Source organism: Crassostrea angulata, chromosome 6 (assembly GCF_025612915.1).
Source record: "Crassostrea angulata isolate pt1a10 chromosome 6, ASM2561291v2, whole genome shotgun sequence".
NCBI lineage: Eukaryota > Metazoa > Mollusca > Bivalvia > Ostreida > Ostreidae > Magallana > Magallana angulata.
Window position 1 is genome coordinate 14170476 of NC_069116.1, and position 25929 is coordinate 14196404.

Consider the following 25929-nt stretch of genomic DNA (forward strand, 5'->3'; position numbering starts at 1 on the left):
AGAGGATGTTCTTCTTTTTATTGTCGCTAACAATGTGAAAAAAAGTTTAAAATATCTGTTCATCAACATTGCACTTGACCAAATGCAAAACAAAGTTCATCCTGAAGTGGAATCAACAAATATAACAATGGTCCTGAACAGACATTTCTCCAAAACTCTGGGTGAGTGTACTTGATGACAATAAAGCAGCAAGAGCACATATACGACTAGCTCTCTTGCTATTAGAAATATAGCTTCTCAGGTTTTCTTTTTCTTCTTCAGTGGTGGTTCATCACTGGTGTCTGAAGGTGTGGAGGGAGGAACACTAAAACCCTCAATCTACCAAAACAAAACCGCCTTCAATTACCTACACACATGTATATCAAAATACATACAGAACACCTCATTTAAGTACAGATTTACACAATTCCCATTTTGGGTTATAATGGATACTGATCAATGAACAGCTGGAGGTTGGTATCAAACAAACCTTGGGCTCCACAAGTTTTGTCTGTAGCTTGAGATGCTGTAGGTTGGACTGATCGATGGTCAGCTGAACAATGACTCTATCAAACACACGGAACACCTTGTCTCCACACGTCTGGGTGTGTTCCTGTCAGTGTCAAAGTATTACAAGATAAGTAGAAATCCCACTAGTACATGTATATGCTTCATTTTATATACACACAAACAAATACAAGTGTTGTAGTTAACACTTTGTCAAATTGTAGGTGCATTTTTCAGTTAGGTTGTCCATTATTGGTATGAATTAATTTGTAAAAGGCTCTATATACACAAGTAAATCGGCTGAGTCTCCTGACTTACCTGTTCATCATACTCAAAAGTCACTGTCTTGGAGTCCAGATACAGTGTGGCTTCCAGGCCATACTTGGGAATCAAGACTTGCAAGGCATTCTTACGCACAAACAGCACATAACCCTCATTATCAACATGTCTGTTCTTAAAGAAAATCTGCAAAGACCAGAGTTTAGAAATTTAATTAAATGCTACTGCATTCTAGCTACGAACCTAGAATAATATTTTTCACCCATCAGGCAAACTACTGGAAAATTAGATGTAAAACTTACATGTGTGTGAAGATTCACAGATGCCCTGCCTGCATACTGGGCCATCTTATGGCGATAGTTCAAATTGTTGCAAACAGCCTAAAATGTATGGGCAACAAGTTTTGTAACATCTTTGAAATATTTTACAGCACCATATAAGGTATTTTTAATTCAAATATCGCACAGTATTTTTCCCCCCCATATTCAAATTGAGCACCGACCTGTGTCTTATATTTATCTGTCAACTCTGGATAAGAAGCATCAGCTCCAATACACACTGCCAACAACCGATGTACAATAATGTCAGAGTACCTACAATATCATATCAATGAATCAGAAAAGTCTCCAAAGCAAATCAATTTCTTATGTCCTCGTTCTGTCATAGTTTCTGTAACCATAAGGATAGAATCTGACATCTACACATTATAAATGTATGTTCTATTGGTTTACCTTCTAATTGGAGAAGTAAAATGTGTATAGATCTCCGCAGCCAAACCGTAGTGGATGTATTCCGAGGGCGGTAACATTCCACTACAGAAATAGACCGCCTGGGCCATGCAGCGTGTTGTCATTATTCGTAACATCACGTTGAAGTATGGATCATCAGGCAGGACAGCCCTCTCTAAACTGTCTGCAAGAGCCTTACCACTTGACACATCAATCCTGAAGCCCTACAATTAGACACAATGTCCATGGCAATTAAACTTCGAATATGCTGGTTTACATTTAAATTTACAATCCAGTTTTCACAAATCTGTTTGCATATCCATCCATTTCTTTGAATAATAGATAAAATAACAACCAAAATACTTCTATGTGGAAAATTCAGAAAATTGATTACTGGTAAGAACTGCTGACAAATTTTGATAAAATAGAAAAAGTCATTCATTGGCCTTTCACTAAGAGGGCATGGATATAAATAGCTGTGTACCTTTGACTGTGCTGCCTTTATGAGGGGATCAAAGTTTGAGGGTGGGGGACAGGGATGTCTCCTCAAACAGGAACAGTCAGGGAACTCCTGGAGGGTTTTCTGAGCTGTAGAAACGTTAGCCAGCAACATAAACTCCTCCACCATGGAATTTGTCTCTCTGAAAATAAGAAATGAAACCCTTTGAATCATAAATTATTGGCACAAAGGACTAAGTGCGGTTTTATGCAATTTTTGCCCCCCAAAATCAAAGTTTTAGAAAGAGCTTGAAAATAAGGTGAAAGATAGTTAAAATCATATTGGAAATAAAGGTGTAAAAGGTTATCACCACTGTGACGTCATAATGTAGAAATGACGTCATGAATATTGCATTATTTTGATAAATTGATGTTTTGTAGCAAAATATGGGTGTTTTCCGATGGTTTTTCGACTGGGAAACATAGAGCGCAGGCTTGCTCAAGTACCATATTTTAGTATAATGTGTATAACTATCTGAAGAAAAACATATGTTAAAATCGCACTTGAGCAGACCTGCGCTCTATACTTCCGAATGCAAAATATAGAGCAAAAATGAGAATATTTTCATTTTTTTGCAAATTTGCGGGAATTGGGCCATTTAGGTGACGTCATAGATACACAGCGAAAGAGCAATGATGACTAAAATCATTATTATAGTTATAGGCATCCTCTATACAATAATTTGTAAAGATTTTATTTTTATACGATACTATTGAAAAATTGGTTAAAATCGGGGGCAGATATTTGACCATACCACACATAGTCCTTTGAATTCTTCAAAGGCATACATGATGGCATAAAAACTAGAGAGTAGCTATTAAATTTCATCATCTACCTCTGGTATTGCAATGGATATACAACAATAAATGGTTTTGCTAAAACATAGGTTTTTCATATCAATGCCCTCTTTCACCTCATCTTATAATACCCTTATATTTGTTATCAATAGATTTGCAGAGTTGAACTCCATGTTTGCAACAACAAATCCACTTGCATGTACATGTACCATACTGTAAATTCAAAAATTTATGTGGACACTTTCATATGGAGTAAGTTCTCTACCTGATTTGTTTGGTTTCCACATCAATGGGGTCATGTGTCTCACTGTCAATATGGAATCGCACCTCATTGGAGGCTAGAGTTAATGCTCTGCAAGATAAGTCAAGAAACTTTAAAGTTGATCATTACATGTATTACGAGTAATAAACATAGTTTGGATAAACTATCGGTAAATGTTTTTCCTTACAAAATAAGCAAGTACTGCAATACAAAAGTATATTGATGTCATTGATAAAGCATAACTTTTTCTCTCTCATAAAAGCTTTAAAAACAATATAAAATGAGAATTTAATTACAGTTAATCTCATTATTTGTAAAATGTGGTCTTCAGTTGAACCTGATAGTATAAATTGTGTAAATACATGTTTAAAGTACATTGGAAGAAACCTGAATGCTGATCTCACCCCTTTTCCATTCTCTTTTTCTTGAGAATTTTGGCCAGTCTGTTGAGGTTGCGAAGGCTTTTAGTGACAGCATCTGTCATACTAGGATCATCAATTCTCATCTGGGCCTCAGCATATGTTAGTGCAGCCTTCAGAGTATAGGAACAAAATTGTGCAGTTAATGGACACTGATTTCAATTTGTAATTAGATTGGTGTCAGTTGTTATAGGTTTCACTAGACATGTATTTACAAATTATCATTATAAATGTTTAAATATCAGTAAATGTACCTTAGATTTGATGACACTCTTAGCATATCTTGCCTTAACAATCTCTGCATCGTTTGTGATCTCCCATATAACAGAAAAGGCAAATCTGGAATGAAATGGTTGTTCATATCAGTATATGTACATGTATCATTAAAGTTCAAGATATTTAGGTAAATAGATACTTAAACATTTTTACAGTAAAACACAGTTATAGCGAACACGCTTATAATGAATCGACGCTTACAGCGAAGTGATTTTCATTGCTGACTATATGATACGTTGTAAACTTGACGGTATAACAAATTTCAGATATTACGAAGCAAAAGCACTCGTCCCTGATACTTTGTTATAACCGTGTTTTACTGTATATGCACATACATGTACACACATGATTACGGTATCTTTAAATTATTACACTTTAATTACGATATTACATTTTAATGTCCCTATCCTGTTAACTATTCATAAAACAGGCTCGATAGAAAAATATTGACAATACCTTTCAACATTGGACCTCAAGGAACAAAGGTTAGAGCTCAGCAACTCAGGAACCATGTCAATCCTCTGAAACCAGATATTCAAACTGGAAAATTCTACTAGAACATTTAGTTATCAGAGGACTACTGGTACATTGTCTATGACCTATGACAGTGGGGGTCTAGGATTGTAATAGAGCAACAGTAACTTTATTCGTGAGGTAAACCTCACATGTACATGTCTATGATCTTACCTTATCTGTGAGATAGACCTCACATGCACATGTACATGTCTATAATCTTGACTTATCTGTGAGGTAGATCTCACATGTACATGTCTATGATCTTACCTAATATCTGTGAGATAGTCCTCACATGTACATGTCTATGATCTTACCTTATCTGTGAGATAGACCTCACATGTACATGTACATGTCTAGGATCTTACCTTATCTGTGAGGTAGATCACACATGCACATGTACATGTCTATGATCTTGACTTATCTGTGAGGTAGTTCTCACATGTACATGTCTATGACCTTACCTTATATGTGAGGTAGATCACACATGCACATGTACATGTCTATGATCTTGACTTATCTGTGAGGTAGTTCTCACATGTACATGTCTAGGATCTTACCTTATCTGTGAGGTATACAGTTGTCCCTCTCCTCTCTGCCTCCTTGTCAATGGCCGTCCCTGGCCGGATAAAGTGAGACACATCTGCTATGTGTACCCCAACCTAAAAATAGCAAATGTAGTTAAATTGTCAATGGTCAGTATACAAACATTGAATTCGATGAGGTCTCCATAGAGGTAGGGATATGCTGTAAGTGTACCTCGAGGTTCCCATTTGGGAGGTCCCTACAGTGTAAGGCGTCATCAATGTCTGTACAGCCTGGGGGGTCCACACTGCATATGTCGAGGTCACGGAAGTCCTCCCGACGCTCCATATCCTCAATTTAAAGAGTCAATTCATTAAAACCTTCATCATTTACTTTGATACCTGTCAATATTATTGCAAAATTGATGTGAAAGATTTCAGTATAGATGGTATTTAATATAGATTTTTTTGGTAACAGCAATCTGAATAAGGTTTATTTGTTTTGTTTTATTTCTTTACCAATATCTGCGATTTGTTTTGTTTGTTTGTCTGTTTTTTTTCTTTTGTTTTGTAAACTGTACACTGTCATAACAAGTTTAAAAAAAATTTAAACAGGATAAAAACATGCATACTTCTATACCCTATAGATGTAAATATGTAGTAAATCAGGTTTCTGTAATTGACATGAAGAGCACTTCTAAAAATCAGTGAGGCTAACATATAGAATTAAACTTGACTTACAAACTTACAATGTACACGTCCTTACCTCCTTTGTGATTTCCCATGGCAGTGTGGGCAGACAGTTAAGAACTGCCTCAGAGAATCCAGCATGAGGAATATCATGCTCTAACAACAGAACTTCATTCTCTGTTTCTTTGTCTCCAACGTTGCCAAGTTTCCTTACAAAATGTCCCTAAATACAGAGTACAGCAGTGTGGTTAAATTCAGTCTGATTTCATCCAGGACATGTTAAGTATCAAGAGATGAATTAGGTAAGTACAATCAATTACAAAAAATTAAGAGACAGGATGCAAAAGCTGAATGCATGTATCGATAAACAACTTTTTTAATGAATATAAACTGGAAGAAAGTTAAAGTGGGAACGATGGCCTTACCTGTGGGTATCTAGATGTTCTTGGCCAGTTGTCAATGGCTACTACAATCCTCTGACCCATTAAATCTGCCGCTTGTCTGGTCTCTATCCGAATCTTTGGAATTCTTTTATCAGCAGTGACCACTAAATGCCTGGTGGCCTTCAAGTAAGCACCACAAACAAACATCGATTATGTCTCTCACTCACTTAAGAATTAAAATTTCCCGCTTAAAATTACCTATGCACTCAAAAGCATTTTTTTTTTACAAAAATTACTATTGAAAAATTCATTACAAGGAAAACAATGTCATTATATTGGATTCCATCTTAAAAAAGGCTCTAATTTTAGATGTCATTTTTACAGACACACAGTATAACCATAGAGGTGGTTTGATTTAGATAGCAATGTATATATGTACCTAACACACTGTAGAACTACTGCATGGTTTTTTTTAAGGATGCCACCATACCTGACACACTGTTCATTGTATAAATACAAAGGTAGTTTATTTAGAATGGCACTGTACCTGTTTGATGATGGAGGGCTGTAACATGCCACAGTACTGTCTCCAGTTTCTCTTGATGATCCCCACAACCTTGCCTGTAGGTTGTCTCAATTCTTTTGGAACTTTTCTACGCTTTTTCTCCAAATTCTAAAGTGTATAAATTTTTTTTATACAAACCTTAGAACATAACGTACTTTGTCAACTAACCAGCACTCGCTAAATATTCTAACAAGTGATGCTTTAAATCATTAAGAATTTTTTTTAAGTTCACAGTGTTGTCACATTTTCGACATAGCTGTAGACAAAAGAGAGATAATATTTGATTGGTGCAGAAATTTTGATCAGCCAAAGAAAAGGTAGGTTATGTTCTAAGTAATTTTGATCATATTAAGTAAAACTTACACCATTAACAAGAGGCCCAGGGGCCACATCGCTCACCTGAGCAACAATTGCCTTAATTCTGATCAAATTAGCATTACAGTATCAAACTATCTTGACAACCAAGTACAGTAGATCTTGCTAAAAAAAAAATTGAAAATCTACCAATTTTTATCCAGCTCTTTCTTTTGGTAAATACCAAGCCCCTTTTGTTGTTGTACCTGTAAAAAGAGTTTTCTCTATTCCTATATACCCCCCCATTTTGTGGCCCCACTTTTCTCTAGGGTATCATGGTTTCATCAAACTTATATCTGCATAACCTGTGCTTTCACACCAAGTACTGAGTTTTGGACCGAAAAACTTTCCCAGAATATTTTTAAAGATTTTCTCTATATATTCCTATGTAAAAATTCAAACCGCCATCACGGCCCCACCCTACCACTAGGGACTGTGATTTTGAATTTACACTCCCCGAGGATGCCTCTACACAAGTTAAAGCTTTTCTGGCCAAATGGTCTTTAAAAAGAAGATTTTTAAAGATTTTCTCTATATATTCCTATGTAAAAATTCATCCCCCACTGTGGCCTCACCATACCACTGGACTATTATTTTAACAAACTTGAATCTACAAGATTTGGAAATGCTCTCACTCAGATTTGGGCTTTCCTGGCCTAATAGTTTTGAGAATAAGATTTTTTTTAGAGATTTTCTCTATGTATAAAAATGTATCCCCCATTGTGGCCCCACCCTACCCCAGGGGACCATGATTTGAACAAACTTGAATCTACATTATCTGAGGATGGTTACCCACCAATTTGAGCTTTCTTGGTCATATAGTTTTTGAGAAGAAGATTTTTAAAGATTTTCTCTATATATTCCTATGTAAAACTTGATCCCCCATTGTGGCCCCACCATACCCCCAGGGACCATAATTTGAACAAACTTGAATCTACACTACCTGAGGATGCTTTCATTTAAATTTGAGCTTTTCTGGCCTAATAGTTTTTGAGAAGAAGAATTTTAATATATATTCCTATGTTAAACTTGATCCCCCCATTGTGGCCCCACCCTACCCCCAGGGACTATGATTTGAACAAACTTGAATCTACACTATCTGAGGATGCTTCCATTTTAATTTGATCTTTTCTGGCCTAATTGTTTTTGAGAAGATTTTTATAGATTTTCTCTATATATTCCTATGTAAAACTTGATCCCCCGATTTTGGCCCCACCCTACCCCCGGGGACCATGATTTGAACAAACTTGAATCTACACTATCTGACGATGCTTCCACTCAAATTTGAGCTTTCCTGGCCTAATAGTTTTTGAGAAGAAGATTTTTAAAGATTTTCTCTATATATTCCTATGTAAAACTTGATCCCCCAAATGTGGCCCCACCCTACCCCCGGTGACCATGATTTGAACAAACTTGAATCTACACTACCTGAGGATGCCTCCACACAAGTTTTAGCTTTTCAGGCCAAATAGTTTTTGAGAAGAAGATTTTTGAAAAATACCAACAAATTTTCAATAATTCTCAATTATCTCCCCTTTAAAGAGGGCGTGGCCCTTCACTTGAACAAACTTGAATCCCCTTCACCTAGTGGTGCTTTGTGCCAAATTTGGTTGAAATCTGCCCAGTGGTTCTTGGGAAGAAGATGAAAATGTGAAAAGTTAACAACGACAACAACGACAACGACGACAACGACAGACAACGGACAAATTGTGATCAGAAAAGCTCACTTGAGCCTTTGGCTCAGGTGAGCTAAAAAGGGCTTGGTCACTTTGCTCTATGCCCCTTCTTAATCACGTAAATTTTCTTAATATGATCTAACTATTACTTAAACCAAATATCAATCATGAATATAATTTCGAACATCATTTAATTTCAAATGAATAAAGGTAAATAGAAATCATCGTTAATGTATTGCTCACACTCTAACTATCACACACCTCTTTCTCTTCTTCCTCAACAGTGTCGTCTTTCTCCTCAGTGTGAACGAGAATGACAGATGACGGACAAGTCCAGTCTTCCTCCTTCAGCATCTCTATGGCCACGATATCATCATGGACAGCTCGATTCAAATTCTGAAGTCCTTGTATGAATATCTAAGAACCGAAAAAAAACCCACCAAATATGAGAATAACAGAAGTTGGATGTTACTATGACTACACTATGTTCTCTACAAATCTCTACCAGGAATTACCATTTTCTCTTGATCTGCAACACTGACATTAGCCTCTGTGTAATTCTCTCGGCTGGCCATGAACTTTCCCTGGAGATACTTTCCAGTCTTCAGACCCTTCTGTATGGCTGACAGTGGGAGGTGTTCAGGGTACTGCACCTTGTCACCTGAAAACTGATACCATTCACCCAGATAAGCGCAAAATATAAAAAATATAACTAATCTTTGAGTCATGCTAAATTTCATCATTCAGAGAAAACTCTGCAGAAAACACAATATCAAGAAATTGAAGTTTTCTGACTAACCACTTTAGAGCCAGAAAGTGATAATCTATCCACTAAGTCCTTTCCATCCTTTAAACTCCTCACATATTGATGTACTAAAATGAAAAAAATCTTTAAACTTGATAAAATACCACAGTTTTGATCTACCACATACTGAATACTGTAAACCAACTTTTAATCGCAAGAGTCTCGTCTTCCAAAATATTTCTCGTCGCAAACCAGCTCTTGTCGTATGGTTGTACATGTAATAACAACACAGGTCTAGATAAGACTTTCTTACAAAAATTAATCGTTGTCAACCAGTTTATCTTAAGTAAATCAAAAAATAATTTCATCATGAATAAAAGTTGATTTACAGTGGCATTTTAGTATGTAGAAAACACATAAAAGAACAAATAAAAGAGAACAATTAGAAGAAGCTAACTTGTGTAACTCTGAATTCCCTGGTCCAGGGCTTTCTTCCTATTGTCTGCATCATTGGTCAGCAGTAGAGTCTGTATCTGTCTGCTGGTCTGTAGATGTTTGTTGTACCATTTAACAGCCTCCCTGATCGCCCGGTCATTCCTGTCATTAGAGGACTCCCCAGCTTCTCTCTCTACATATGTATGTCTGTTAAGATGATAAATGTACATTTCAATAGATTTTGATGGCAGACATTATGAAACATTAATAGTGAAAGTAAAATTTTATGAATCATTTGTTGCAGTTCTTTTATTACTTGTTTCAGGTCTAAACAAGATCATTTATTTACATAAAATATAAAAATATAAAATTTTCTTTATAACATCTATTGTTATATCAAACAAAAATTTGTCAGAATTCTATTGAAACATGAAGAAAATAAGTAATATTGAAAGATAACAGCAGTTAACTACAACCATTGGCAGTGACTTAATAAGGGATGAATTTAATTAACATAAATACTGTTCACTGAATTGTGTAAGATTGTTGTTTTGTAAGTACTTACTTGTTAAACTCATTACAGAAACTATAGAAATGCTTGTCTGGATTACACAAGATGTCTCTCAACCTCTTGTATATTGGTATGCTTCTGTGGCGAACCTGAAGAATGCAAAAACAATTAAAATTAATGTAACATTCATGTACAAGCCTAAAAAATAATGCCTATCAGAGAAATTAAAACATAAAGCTTCATGGAATATTGACATACAGAATCTTGAGGAATTTTACATGTAGCATGCTGTAAAAGTTGGCTTTTAGGACTAATGAAAATAATCCACTAAAATACAAAGGTTTCCACAAGATTTATATATTTTTCAAACTGAAAATACTCAAAATAGAAAGCATCTATATATACTGTAGAAACACATATTTTCGTTGGGTCAAAATTTCGTGTTTTTTTAACCAAATAAAATTCCTTTGGCATTTAATTTCGTTATATTTTTATCTCTTTGTATTCATTAATACTTTGGTTAAAAATTCGTCGTGGATTTAATTTCATTGATTTGTACTGCCAAAGAAATTAACGAAATTAAATCCTCAACGAATATTTCTGCTTCTTCAGTATATCAGATAATCTACCAAAAGGATTTTACAAAGGTCTGAAGTGACCTTGACTTTTGATTACCCCGTACACATTTACTCTCTGGGACATTCTTGGTGAAGTGTGAGCCATTAACTACCGGTAGATATGCCACAGACAAGGACTTTACATTGATATTGTTTCTTACCTTGACATTTGGTCTAGAAAATCACTTATATTCTTAAGACATTCATTTCTCACAGAGTGAGACTGTTTTAATCAGATTTTGCTCAGAGAAACAAAAGTGAATCAAGTGATATGAAATTAATTATAATGGATCATAAAAAGTTGTCCACTTTCATTGTAGTTTGCCCCTAATGATTCAGTAAAAGTAATCTACTACAATGCACACATCAAAATCAATTATAATGAAAAATATATAGTACCTCTTCTAAAACAGTCTGTAGAATTATCACGTTTCTTATCCTGTGGTCCTCAATAACATCAATCTAATCAAAAAGAAAAAAAAAATAATATTTTATACAAATACCATGCGATATGTGACACAAACGGTTTTGAAAGGAATCTTTCCTAAACTTTTGTTTTATATACCTTAAACTATAAAATACATGTATGTTCACACATAACTGAAACCTGAACTTTATTTATTTTACAACCAATGATAAACAAGTCCTACAACTTATATTAATATCTCTTATTGGCACGGGTGTTAGCACGGGTCATTGATAACTGACAGTACATGTACTTTCTGACAATATATATCATGTAAATTTATAATTATAGTTGATGGATGTATTGTTTAAATTTCAGAAGATTGTCAGCTACAAATAATTCTTTATTTCATTTTTTTTTTTGGCCTAAAAAGCACAGTTAGTTGACATATAAATCTATTAATATTCAGCAGTTTAATTATCTTTTCATGAGAGAGATGATCTTTAGCTTCGTAAAAGTGATAAAGTCCATCAATCTTCATCTGATTATTAAGAACTCAGCCGCTGAATCGAGTGATGATATATTTGAGTTGGGCAGCAACCAAAAAACAGTGACTGAGTGTTCTTATTTGATTCTGTGTTAATTTTTTCAAACATTACATGTATATCAATAATTTAATATTAATGAAAGACAAACAAAAACCTGGATAAATGGGGCCAGAAGACAACCTACGGTCTCATGATGGACTGAAAGTCACCCGAAAAATTACATTTTTGGCTAAAAAATAAAAAAAGGTTGGCCCCTAGTTAGTTTTCATATGTGACAGATGCAGAAGTTTTCTTGATGTAGTACTCCCGATTCTTAAAATATTGGATATCTAATGAAAACTTTGATAAGAAAGAGCAAACAGAATAGTAACTAGTTAGATTGTAACCTGGTGTAGTATAACGTTTGTATCTGGACAAAGAAGGTGCTCTCCTTGGCACATTTCACTGGGGCTGGTAGAGGCAGCCTCCAAAGTGGACGGCCCATCACATTCTCTGCAACTTCCAACACCACACGTTATGTCATCTCGAAGATAATGCTCACGTACAATCTTTAAGATTTTCCCGGTTTTTGTTTTCTTAATGAATGTTTTTGATGTCAGCATATCTGACCAGTGTTAGTGACAATGTTATTTCACTTAATCACTTCATCAGTTAAAATCTGAAGTTCTAACACATGTGTTTCCAAAAGATTTTACTTTAGTCCCTCCAAACATTCGAGAGCTCATTAGTAGGTTGTACTGAGATATTCAATGATATATTTTGAATGTTTAATGTAAGCAATGATTTGGTAAATAAATTATGAAAATAAAAAATGAAACAAAGATAACAGTTTTACAATCAGAGCGGCTATAACCAAATACTTATCAAAATAAATCCTAATCTGAGTATATGTAAGGTTTAATGAAAATTGAACGCACCTATAATATCACATCCGTATAACGTTTTAATCTATTGTGAAGGAAAGTGTCCAAATAAGAAGAATACCAACAGCGATGAAATTGATTTCTGCTTCGTGGATAATCAATTAACATTAAAAATGACGAGATTTAGACAAACAGAAGATGATCTGTACAATTTAGAGTCAAAATTTGACTCTCTACGCAATGAGGTAGTTGTTTCTGACATTGACAATCGCTGTTACATTTGCAAACTTGACTGTGTGCGCTTAATATGTTTCTGTTATGTTATTCTGACCAAAAGCCGGCAGTGTTTTGGTTATTTAAATAAAAACCTCGATTGAATTTATTGAATACGACAGGCTAACAATGAACTGTTTAATAAGTATTATTTTTCTATGTTTCTAAGTATTTAGTGTGCAAGAGAAAACTTGAAAGCAAATGTCAGGCCTTATTGATTCTTACAAAAGAAATGGGACAATGTCGAAGTGAAAGGGACCAATTCAAGCTCATGGCTGAGCAGCTTCGTGAAAGATACCAAGGTCTTAAGAAACAGTTACATGGACAGGTAAACTTTTATTTTTATATAATATATTTCTTTGTGACATTTAGTTACACATTTTTAATCATTTTACATTTGATTAATGCTCAGTTGTAGTTGTTTTATGTATATGAGCTGGATCGGGACACTTGGAATAAATGTTTTATAAATTTGGGTTCTTGGCGAGTGAAAAGTATTCAAGAGAAATTCAAAGTTTTCGTTTGGGGCACAGGTTACATTTAACAATGATGAGAGATGTGTAGTTCCTTCTGCACCCGCCCCAACAGTCATGCCGTAAAACATATTATCAGAGCATTTTGATTTCATTTTTTTGTCCTATCCCTGGTGCTTGAGAAAAGGAATATGTATATTATACTAACATCTGATGTTTTGTTAGAGAAGTCTGGCTATGATAGACTGATCAGCTGATTGGTGATAACTTAGTCAGCCAATTGAAAACTCAGACTATTATTAATTTGACCTAAGAGCTAATAACAGAAACATATGTACACAGCACAGGCACTTGACATTATATATTTTTCTCATGATAAAAAAAATACCCTCTACCTAATATTACACAAGGCACACATCACTGCCATCTTGGATTTATTTAAAACTTTCACATCAGCTGGAATTTTTGCTTGAATTCAACGGTGAAATTATTATGCCCTCCCTTTCATCTTCCGATCGGTCCTTTAACACATTAGTTTACAATGAATTCAACCAAAACGGTGCATTACACCTGTCATTTATAAAAAATTACTCTTCAGTCAGATATTTCTTTTACGTTTGTGTATCAAATATTTCCTAAGCGAGAGAAATGTACATGTGTATCCCTTTTAACACCAGTGCTAGAGAAATGTACATGTTTATCCCGTTGAATACCAGTACGGTAGTTGGAATTGTAGATAACTTGAATGTTTAAACTACATGAATTTTGTGATACTGATAAGCAATGTTGTATGTTTCCAGATTCCCAAAAACTTTGATGATAGCAAAGGTGGTCTGCATAGATTGGGAGAGGTATGTTTGACAAATAATATGCTTAAAATTTTATATTATATATTTCAGCAAAATGAATGTTTTGTAACATTGAATTTCAAGGTTTTATAAAATTATTACTGGGTTAAAAAGACCATTACAAGTATGACTTGATTACATCTTGATTAACAAGATATTATATAGAAGCAGCACAATTTAAAAGTAATATTTCACAAGAATTAACAACAAAAGTACACAAAATTAGTAATAAAACAATTATAAATTGTCATGTCTTTTCCACACACAAATTGTACCAATGTATGAATATTTATATTTAAATTTAATTACCTTACAGGTACCTTTACAAGCTCTGCTTGTTGAATCAAGAGAACAAACCAAATGTCTTCAGTTTGAAGTTGATGACCTGAAGCAAAAACTACAGGATGCATGGGGTGATATAAAGGTACAGTTTTCCCTTTGTAAACTCAAATTGTTTTTAAAATACTGTTTAATCACAGTACATTGCTGTCAGACCTTTAAATTCTTTAACCAATATATAAAAATCTTCAATGAGATTAAAATCAGATTCTCGATCTGCTCCTTGTTTTTCTATTGTCACTACACGAGGAGATCCTTGAGAGTGAAATTACTAAGTTGTTATAGAGATATCCATCCTGCTTCAATGTTCTAGTTCAAGCATTTATTGCGATGAACAAATACATATACATGTAGTATTAAAAATGCATTTTTCAATATGTTAGGAAATATTTGTTCTCACAATTAATGCTCAATGCATTCTTCCTGATCCTGCCATTTCATAGTGATAGCTGATGCACAGTCCCTCTCCATGTCAACAAACATGTCAACTTCCAAGGCTGACCTTTATATGGCCGTTGTTGTGTTGATAATGCTATTGTAAAATGCTTTATAAATTAACAACCTAGCTGATATCAATAATTGATTTGCAGCTGCTAAGGGAACAGATAGCTCGCCAGAGAGTAGGAACAACAGATGAAGGTATTAACACCAGACATTTTCCTGCTCATGAAAGAGAGGGTCTTGTCAAACAGCTAGAAGACTTCAGAGTACAGGTCAGTTCTCATTCCTCATAATGATATTTTATGAATAAATTAAATTGAAATTTAAGTACCTTAAAATGAAAATTAAGTTAAACTTTGACTGTGTGACGGTCAAACCATTTCAAAAAGCTCAGATAGCTCAGTTGGTAGAGCACCTGACTAGAGATTCAGGGGGCCTGGGTTTGAATCCCGGTCTGGTCCGTCATTATTTCTCCCATCCTGTTATATATTTATATATATTAATATACTTTCTGCTCTTGATATTAATAATAATCTGTGTGCTATTTTTAGTACACACAGTTAGAGAGAGACCTGCAGCAGGTGCTTGATGAGAAACAAGAACAAGAGACAGAGAGGGACGCCTATAAAACAAAGTATGAGAGACTGAATCAGGAGCTAAACTACATACTGAAGGGCGACGAGCGACGAGTGGTGGATCTAGATGCACTTATCATGGAGAATAAGTAGGAAGTTGTTATATGTGGAGTAAATTAATGTACTAACTTACATTAGGATCTACACTTAATATTCATTATCTCATGTTTAGGTACCTCCAAGAACGACTCAAACAGATGGAAGAGGAGAAATCTATAGCAATGGCCACAGTTTCTAAATACAAGGTGTGTATAATAGAAGCACTATATCACTATATACTTGCACACATTTAATGTACAGTATGACAATACAAAAATCAGTACAACTTGTTTTCTTCAGAGTATACGTGTATTTTCTTTTCAAAGTAAATTTTGGGATTCATTTTCTTAGACACTTTTGGAGAGAAGAAAAATGAAAAGTGCTTTGAAATTAGGACAAAGTCGCAGTGGAGGCCTTATCATTTCTCAGAAACAAGGTACATTGTAGATATTATATATGTTAGGAGTTAAGATTACATTTTTGAATGTAAATGAAATGATCATTTTATTGGATGATTTCTGTGTATATACAGTTCAACAATTTCTGGAGGATAAAAGTGAATGCTCAGTGACCCCTCAGACAGTGGCTGACATCAAAGCATTGGCAGGTGCCCTGTTAGACACGGTCAATGATAAAAACCTGGCTCTCTCCCATCAAAGGAAAACAAACAAGTGAGATACATGTATTTACAAACTTATATAAAATTTTTAATTACAAAGTAGCTGTATTATATACATGTCTTTTGATTTTCTGCACTTACACAGACATTTTGCTGTCAGAATTTTAGGCAATAGAATATCAGAGCTGGAAAAGAAGATCAAAACATTAGAAGTTGCTGGACTTTGGAATATATCGAGTAAGATATATAATTTCTTATATCATTGAAAATGTGATCCATTCATGCTTTCTTGCACAAAGATTTTTAATATTTCAACATTTATCCATATACATCATTACACTGTTCAATAGCAGCTTCTACAAATTTGGAAAAACTTAAAGAAGAATGTGAGGAGGTAAAGACATTGATACCTCAGCTGTCACAGTCCAGTGAAGATGGAGTGAATGGAAATAGTACCCCGGGATCCAGTGGGAGTTCATTAAACAGCAGCCCCCAACATTCCAGTAGCACCCCCTGCTGTGTCAGTCCCTCACACTACACAGAAGGATCTGGTAAATCTAGTCCTCTGGACTCTCTGTATGACAGCAGTGGTAAAATTAGTCCCAGAGATGAGAGTTCAGAACTTTCCCTCTGTGACACAAGTTCAGTTCCGCTAAGTCAAAAGTCTGATACCAGTGGTATCTCTCACCACAGTGATATCACAAATGATGAGATATATTCCCTTACGTCACCAGACAGCAGTACTAGACAGATATCGCCCCAGTCCTCCCCAAACGAGGCAATCCATAGTAACAACATGGCCTCACCTAGTCTAAGCCCAAAAGGTAACACCGAGAGCCTAGATACAGATGACCTGGATTTGATCCCAGAAAAAGAGAGTTCAACAACAAATTCAAGACACAACATAGGTAAGTACATGTATATCTATTACCACTTTATTATCCAATTAGTATAATTTATTTAATTACAAGCTAAATACATATGTATGTTTACAAACAGAATTCATTTTTAGTTTTGTACTACTGGAAATGATCTACAAGCATATGTATGTTTACAAACAGAATTCATTTTCAGTTTTGTACTACTGGAAATGATCTACAAGCACATGTTATATTGGACATTAACATTACTAACAGACATGCAATCTTATGACTTGTCATGGACAGCAACATTGTTTAATATAATACATGAAAGTATATTTTATAAAAGGTTATTTTATATAAACCATTTTGTTCCTTTTCATTTTACAGGTGAAAATTTGCTGGAAAATGCTGAAACTGATGAGCTTCTTACGGTGTCCGAGAGTGAAGATGGAAAACTTTCGGTAGAAATGGATGATACAGAAGAGCAGATGAATCTGTTGATGGAGACAATGACCAATAAAATGCTAAGTGTGAATCAGAAGTTGAAGGTCAAGGACACTGTCCCTTCAGATGTTTGTGTCCAATCAGACCAGGAGGATGGAGAGGGGTCTTCTGACCGACCATTGCTTGGTAACAATGAACCCCCCAGAGACGACCTTAATGTGGAGTGTTAGGTCAAGGCCAAATATTTACATGCAATGCTTGCATGAACATTTTTAAGAGGGAACAATCTACCCGTACACATTTTGCACACATAATAAAGAGATTTTACTATCACAATTAGACTAGTGTAATTTATTATGGATGTTCAGCTGTCATCATTTGTTAAAAATTCATGATACAAGTACAGTGTACATGATTCAAATTAATGCATTATGTGTGATATACTTTTTTATTAGCTCACCTGAGCTGAAAGCTCAAGTGAGCTATTCTGATCACATTTTGTCTGTCGTCCGTCTGTCCGTCTGTCTGTCTGTCCGTAAACTTTTCACATTTTCAACATCTTCTCAAGAACTACTGGGCCAATTTCAACCAAACTTGGCACAAATCATTCTTAGGCAAAGGGGATTCAAAGTTGTGAAAATTAAGGGTCACACTCGTTTTCAAGGGGAGATAATTAAAAATTAATGAAAAATTTCGAGAAATTTTCAAAAATCTTCTTCTCAAGAACCAGAAAGCCAGGAAAGCTGAAACTTGTGTGGAAGCATCCTCAGGTAGTGTAGATTCAAAGTTGTGAAATTCATGACCCCCGGGGGTAGGGTGGGGCCACAATGGGGGGTCAAAGTTTTACATAGGAATATATAGAGTAAATCTTTAAAAATCTTCTTCTCAGAAACTAATCAGCCAGGAAAGCTGAAACTTGTGTGGAAGCATCCTCAGGTAGTGTAGATTCAAATTTGTGAAATTCATGATCCCTGGGGGTAGGGTGGGGCCACAATGGGGGGTCAAAGTTTTACATAGGAATATATAGATTAAATCTTTAAAAATCTTCTTCTCAGAAACTAATCAGCCAGGAAAGCTGAAACTTGTGTAGAAGCATCCTCAGGTAGTGTAGATTCAAAGTTGTGAAATTCATGATCCCTGGGGGTAGGGTGGGGCCAAAATGGGGGGTCAAAGTTTTACATAGGAATATATAGAGTAAATCTTTAAAAATCTTCTTCTCAGAAACTAATCACCCAGGAAAGCTGAAACTTGTGTGGAAGCATCCTCAGGTAGTGTAGATTCAAAGTTGTGAAATTCATGACCCCCGGGGGTAGGGTGGGGCCACAATGGGGGGTCAAAGTTTTACATAGGAATATATAGAGTAAATCTTTAAAAATCTTCTTCTCAGAAACTAATCAGCCAGGAAAGCTGAAACTTGTGTGGAAGTATCCTCAGGTATTGCAAATTCAAAGTTGTGAAAATCATGACCAGGGGGTAGGGTGGGGCCACAATGGGGGGTCGAAGTTTTACATAGGTATATATTGAGTAAATCTTTAAAATTCTTCTTCTCAGAAACTAATCAGCCAGGAAAGCTGAAACTTGTGTGGAAGTATCCTCAGGCAGTGTAGATTCAAAGTTGTGAAATTCATGATCCCTGGGGGTAGGGTGGGGCCACAATGGGGTGGTCGAAGTTTTACAAAGGAATATATAGAGTAAATCTTTAAAAATCTTCTTCTCAGAAACTAATCAGCCAGGAAAGCTGAAACTTGTGTGGAAGTATCCTCAGGCAGTGTAGATTAGAAGTTGTGAAAATCATGATCCCTGGGGGTAGGGTGGGGCCACAATGGGGGGTCAAAGTTTTACAAAGGAATATATAGAGTAAATCTTTAAAAATCTTCTTCTCAGAAACTAATCAGCCAGGAAAGCTGAAACTTGTGTGGAAGTATCCTCAGGTATTGCAAATTCAAAGTTGTGAAAATCATGACCAGGGGGTAGGGTGGGGCCACAATCGGGAGTCGAAGTTTTACATAGGAATATATTGAGTAAATCTTTAAAATTCTTCTTCTCAGAAACTAATCAGCCAGGAAAGCTGAAACTTGTGTGGAAGTATCCTCAGGCAGTGTAGATTCAAAGTTGTGAAAATCATGATCCCTGGGGGTAGGGTGGGGCCACAATGGGGGGTCAAAGTTTTACATTGGAATATATAGTAAATCTTTGAAAATCTTCTTCTCAGAAACTAATCAGCCAGGAAAGCTGAAACTTGTGTGGAAGCATCCTCAGGTAGTGTAGAGTCAAAGTTGTGAAATTCATGACCCCTGGGGGTAGGGTGGGGCCACAATGGGGGGTCGAAGTTTTACATAGGAATATATAGAGTAAATCTTTTAAAATCTTCTTCTCAGAAACTAATCAGCCAGGAAAGCTGAAACTCGTGTGGAAGCATCCTCAGACAGTGTAGATTCAAAGTTGTGAAATTCATGATCCCTGGGGGTAGGGTGGGGCCACAATGGGGGGTCGAAGTTTTACATAGGAATATATATATAGATTAAATCTTTAAAAATCTTCTTCTCAGAAACTAATCAGCCAGGAAAGCTGAAGCTTGTGTGGAAGCATCCTCAGGTAGTGTAGATTCAAAGTTGTGAAATTCAAGATCCCTGGGGGTAAGATGGGGCCACAATGGGGGGTCGAAGTTTTACATAGGAATATATAGAGTAAATCTTTAAAAATCTTCTTCTCAGAAACTAATCAGCCAGGAAAGCTGAAACTTGTGTTGAAGCATCCTCAGAGAGTGTAGATTCAAAGTTGTGAAATTCATGATCCCTGGGGGTAGGGTGGGGCCACAATGGGGGGGGGGTCGAAGTTTTTCATAGGAATATATAGAGAAAATCTTTAAAATTCTTCTTCTCAGAAACTAATCAGCCAGGAAAGCTGAAACTTGTGTGGAAGCATCCTCAGGTAGTGTAGATTCAAAGTTGTAAAAATCATGACCCCCGGGGGTAGGGTGGGGCCACAATGGGGCGTAGAAGTTTTACATAGGAATATATTGAGTAAATCTTTAAAAATCTTCTTCTTAGAAACTAATCAGCCAGGAAAGCTGAAACTTGTGTGGAAGTATCATCAGGTAGTGTAGATTCAAAGTTGTGAAAACATGATCCCTGGGGGTAGGGTGAGCCCACATTGGGGGGGGTGTTAAAGTTTTACATAGGAATATATAGAGTAAATCTTTTAAAATCTTCTTCTCAGAAACTAATCAGCCAGATGATTCTTTATAATTGTTAAGACTTTGGCTCCAGGACAATTCTTTGGCCTCACAAGAAGGTTCAGAGTTTGATGTAGCTTAATATCCCATATATAAACAATTGTAAGGGATCTTTTTGAGGACTGCAATACTCAACATGTGATATGACTATAAAATCATCCTGTTAGAAAAGGGACTAATGATTATAAACATAAGAATATCCAGGTGGAAAAAATGGATTTTATTTATACAGGATCTACATGTATTATTGTACATTGTCCAGATTGTTTGTATTATGACTCCATTAAGCTGATTTTATCATACCTATTGTTCCTCAGGTGAGCGATGTGGCCCATGGGCCTCTTGTTTTATTTATTTTCAAATCTTCTGTTGTTTTTTTTTTTATTAGAATATGGTTGTGAAATCCAGTTACAAGTATTTTTTTGTGTTCTTTTTGTTGTTGTTGCTTTTTTTTTCCTTTCATTAACTGCCACTACACATTCCATGTCTTCATTTTCCTGCATAATTCTATCACAAGGAACACTGGTCTTTAATTGTGAAACTGTTACTACCAGTATCATCAAACTTTTATGATAGGCACATTACAGATTTGTTTGAATTGAAATGTATTTAGGAAAAGTACATTAGAATATGTACATGGATACTATTGTTGGTAAGATGTACATGTATTTGATTTATATGTGTATCTTTATTTCACTTTTTCATTGATTATTTGAATGGTATACATACTATAAATGTATTGGAACATGTTTTAGGGGTTTGAAGAATACTGTAGATTCCTTATTTTATGCGAGTACTTAATTCTGCGATTCAAGCGTTTTCCATCAAATCGCGAGAACATAAAATTGCAAATACCAAATTTTTTATTATGGTTTCCTGTAGTTTACATATGTCTGAAAAATAAAAGCGAGATTTTTAAAATTCGCGAGATGTGCTTCTCACGATTTTAAGCGAATAATAATTACTTGCGTTTAATTAGGAATCTACAGTATGATTTGGATTTAATTGCAATGTGCAATTTGATTGATCAAAACTACAGTATTATATGCATGTATCTATAATTAAATTTGCTAAAAAGGCAAAAATTTTCAAAATGCAATGCTATTTCTCTCAAGGGTGAAACAATTTTGCAAATGCTAATAATTCATTGATAGTAATTGTATAAGGTCTATGGCCTTAAAAATGAATTGCAATCTCAAACTGAATATTTATCCTGTAGAGGATATCCCATTAGTTTTAAATACAGATGTAATTCTAAAATTATCAGTAGATGTTGAATAACTTTGATGGCTGAATAATGTCCATGCTGTTGTATACAAGTACATGTGGTTTTTGATTTAATGGCACGATCTGTACTGTAACAAACGAGGTACTTGGAGCAGGTACTTGTAAGTATTTTTATTTATCAGGGTTTACATGTTTGTTGCAGTGTTTTGTTATTGCATCATTTTTCATTTGAACATTGGATATACCTGATAAATAGTACAGAATATACACATATATAGTATATATACATTGATGTTGTAAGATAGAGTAGAGGGTTGTACAACTTGTGCTTCATTCACTGTTTGATTTACTGGTACACATATGTGTATGCAGTTTTGTAGGAACATCATTTATGGCTATAATGCAGTTATTTTTTTGGTATTTTGTAGTAATTCCAAATGGAATATGCTTGGGATACCTGGGACATTCCAAAGTGGGAATAACAATTTAATATCCTTATACATGTACATGTATAAATTTTCAAAATAATAGAAAAAGCAGGGATTATCAGAGTAATATAAACATAAACATAAAATTAAGATTTTCTTTTTAATTTCTTAAATAAGTAATATCACCAGAGTGGTGGAAACAGATGGGGCATTCATGTCATACTGATGTAGGTTCTGTATACTCTTTAATTAATATCTGAAAGACTGGAATCTCAAGAAGTTAGATGTGTTAAAGTGCTGGGATTTACACGTGTTATTGTATTGTTGTTTTAGTTGTAGACGAGTGTGGTTTGTCTGATGTTAATTCTACCATTGTTGATTTTTAATTGTTGATCAATATATCAAATAAGTTTTGATTGTTTTCTCTTTTTAAATAAATTATGTTGAAACAAAGTAAAGGTTACTTTCTCATTTCAGCAGAGCACTTATTAGGCAAACAGTTAACCATTGAAAATATCACATGAATGTATTTTGAGAGGAGTGTTCCTACAGCTAGATGTCCCATTAATGTCATAAAGTAAATTAAAAACTCCTGATTTATATACAAAAATCCCCACCATAGAGACTCTTTCAGAAATATACTTCTTTTTGTATTTGTTTTCCATTTCTTATACTTTATACATACAATTTAATTTTTTTTTTACTCAATTTCATAATAATACAATAAGCTACCATATCAAAGGGTCTCACTTTAATAAAGGGCATTAGGATGAAAAATATTCTTAAAAGACTTTGCTTTGACCTTAACCTTTGACTAAAGATTTTGTGATAAATCATTTCAACTGGCATCATTTAACCAACAAGCACTTTAATGCTGTAGAATAAGGCAGACACATGTATGAGATAAGATATTTTCCATTGGTCCTATTTTCTCACACTATACCAAAAGAATGCCTGTAATATAAGGATTGGCAGTGACCTTGAATTAAGTTTCTATATCTGCATTGCATCCATCATGCTATAGCTGACAAAAAAGGCATTCACATACACTGTAGTCTTGGTTTTACACAATACTTTTATTAATGGCACATTAAAATTCTCAATTTTTCAGATTTCATAGAAGATAAAAATCAATATATAATCAATGGAAAACCAATATACAGATTAGATTTGTTCATTTCATTTAATTACACTGAATGAATTGGTTATTTCTATAAAGGGTAAAGAATGAGATCAGTGAGACAATTGCACTTCAAATTGGATGTATACACAACTGTGTAAACATTAGTTTGTTCTCTAAACGGTGTGTTCCCGTTTTGCACACATTTGATAATTGGGTATAGAACAATAGGTGTGATTTGTGTTGTGATAGCAATTATAGTCTGCTTTCGGTCAAAGATTTTACCTGGATTTTTACCTGTGTTTTAACAGTGCCTTAACGATAAAACAAGAAGAATACTGATATTTTGTTATGTTTTAGGTCTAATAACTATCACCATTTTTTTTTTCGTTTGATAAAATAAAGATAATGATATATTTAAAAAGTCTGATAAATAAAGATGATTAGATTAGATGAATTGACTTTTACATTTTTGTCCATTTACCTTAAATATAAAACCAAATGAATTAGGAAAAATTGCTGGTCCAAAGCCAATTGGAAGCTGATTCAATGGATAATTATATGATGAAGGGGAAAACTACATAGACAGTCATATGAGGTTCTCCGTGTCTCTTTTTACAATTGAGTTGCAAATTATGTAAAACGCATGTTTATAATTGATTGTTTGGTATCAACAGAAAGAATTTAATGAAAGAAAACCTGTAGATCTTTATCACAAAATATTTCAATGTTTGAAGTAGCGACCTTGACAGTAGTTCTTATGACATTACCGCTTTAGTATATGGCGGGTCACTTTCTAGTTTTTCAAATCAGAGGTTAAATACATAAAAAATCTGACAAAAATAATATTTTAATATTGATGCGATATACGTCAAACTGAAAAAGGTTGAAAATGCATGAATTAGGTCTACATCTGATAGGTTTTGTGGAATAATCGTTACAGTTTTTGAAGCATGCATATAAAATTGCCTATTTATCATCATACAGTTTGTCTATTTTCTTCGATTATTCAAGATATAACACAACATAAATGAAAAATATTTAGCAGCGTTTTCACTAGACACATTTCTACCATTTATGTCAGCAAAAGCAATGATTAAAGATTAACATATGATATTTTCTCTTCAAATTTTTAGCATGTACATGTACTTTCTATAGGGAGTAAGCGAAACAAAGGTGCTACATATTCAACATTTTTGCAATAATCTTTCTTGTTTAAAAAAAATAACGAAATTGTTCATGACCAAATTGATGTTTGAAATCAAATTCATGAATATGGATGTCCATTATTATGTAAATGTGCTTTTATGCGAGTTATATTGTAACATAAAATACGTGTAAATTTCAATTGCAAGTAAAGATGTATTATTTATTTTATTGTCAAATGCCCTCGCAGGAATTGTGATATAGACTATAGCAATTAAGCAATTATCTCACCTGGTAAAATTCCCGTTTCGCACACATTTTTTCGATACCTAATTTTCAAATGTGTGCTAAACAAGGGACTAAGCTACAAAAATATGCTGATCGGGAAATAAAATCAAGTACATCTACTAGTAGCAAGTCTGTATAAAATTGACTGTTCTTAAAGAGAATTTGACCATACAAACTAAACGTACTAAACTATATGTATCAAAATCACTTTTGCACAGTAAAAAACAGAGTAAAATCCTATGAAAAAAACCCTAAGGTTTCTTGAACTCTTTTTTATGTATTTATAAAGAAAAAGCACCAGCAAGTAGACTAGAGATACAAGTCATCCATCACCATCTAATGCACAAAAATTCCTCAATCAAGTCAAAATATACAAAACCCTCCATGATCTCTTTAAAAAGCTGCATGTTTTGACTACATTTACATCTTTATATCGAGCCAATTACTGTTGTTATATCAACTATAATGACTCATATTTGTATTGTTACATGTAAATTGTTATATCTACCATCATAATAACTTAAGCTAGGTTGGACTCGATGTGATTTATAACAATTACAACAATTCTTGGTAAGTTTTCAGTGAATGTAATTTTTTTTGGCATTGAAACATCTACTTTTGCATACAGAACGATTGAATACCATTTTGTGGGAATTCTTGATCATACAATAAAATGAGTTCTTAGATAAAACCAGTGCTAAGAATCAAGATGCACGTACAAGTATGTCAATTGTACATAAATAGATATACTATTCAATAACGGAGAAAAATACAGAGAACAAAAACATCATATACATGTATATGTACTTATACATATAACAAAAATTCTTCATTGATGTTCAAAATTGAGCAAAGTGGCTTCCAAGCATGAGGATTTACAATAGTACTTGAGATATACATGTAATTAAATAAATAAATATAATGCTTTGAAATTA

At 34.4% G+C, this 25929-nt stretch overlaps 2 protein-coding genes and 1 long non-coding RNA gene across 6 annotated transcripts; 2 read left to right on the forward strand and 1 right to left on the reverse strand.

The window, feature by feature from the left end:
• Nucleotides 1–3: 3 nt before the first annotated feature.
• LOC128188006 (exosome complex exonuclease RRP44-like) lies at nucleotides 4–12429 on the reverse strand. Its single transcript, XM_052858763.1, has 23 exons — nucleotides 12100–12429; nucleotides 11159–11221; nucleotides 10197–10291; nucleotides 9654–9838; nucleotides 9251–9324; nucleotides 8967–9119; nucleotides 8713–8868; nucleotides 6404–6529; nucleotides 5899–6036; nucleotides 5550–5696; nucleotides 5019–5135; nucleotides 4820–4921; nucleotides 4203–4267; nucleotides 3725–3809; nucleotides 3456–3583; nucleotides 3055–3141; nucleotides 1978–2134; nucleotides 1497–1717; nucleotides 1268–1358; nucleotides 1068–1145; nucleotides 805–951; nucleotides 470–592; nucleotides 4–318 (listed from the first exon to the last, which is right to left on the reverse strand). The coding sequence occupies exons 1-23, from the start codon at nucleotides 12313–12315 to the stop codon at nucleotides 238–240; spliced, it is 2835 nt and encodes a 944-aa protein (XP_052714723.1). The 5' UTR covers nucleotides 12316–12429; the 3' UTR covers nucleotides 4–237.
• A 205-nt stretch (nucleotides 12430–12634) lies between these two features.
• LOC128188008 (coiled-coil domain-containing protein 149-B-like) lies at nucleotides 12635–18403 on the forward strand. Of its 4 annotated transcripts, none has more exons than XM_052858765.1 (12): nucleotides 12635–12821; nucleotides 13019–13177; nucleotides 14123–14173; nucleotides 14487–14594; nucleotides 15100–15222; nucleotides 15502–15674; nucleotides 15758–15830; nucleotides 15976–16060; nucleotides 16157–16295; nucleotides 16389–16480; nucleotides 16594–17151; nucleotides 17494–18403. In XM_052858765.1, exons 1-12 carry the CDS (start codon nucleotides 12750–12752, stop codon nucleotides 17778–17780), a joined length of 1920 nt encoding a protein of 639 aa, XP_052714725.1. In that variant the 5' UTR covers nucleotides 12635–12749; the 3' UTR covers nucleotides 17781–18403. The 4 variants fall into 4 exon arrangements, with proteins under 4 accessions (XP_052714725.1, XP_052714726.1, XP_052714727.1 ...); XM_052858766.1 differs by having other exon boundaries at nucleotides 16597–17151; XM_052858767.1 differs by having other exon boundaries at nucleotides 12637–12821; nucleotides 16404–16480; nucleotides 17494–18402.
• A 2101-nt stretch (nucleotides 18404–20504) lies between these two features.
• Nucleotides 20505–25894, forward strand: LOC128188017 (uncharacterized). The gene is made up of 2 exons (XR_008244119.1): nucleotides 20505–23745; nucleotides 25063–25894. It is a non-coding gene; the product is annotated as an uncharacterized LOC128188017 (long non-coding RNA).
• Nucleotides 25895–25929: the final 35 nt, after the last annotated feature.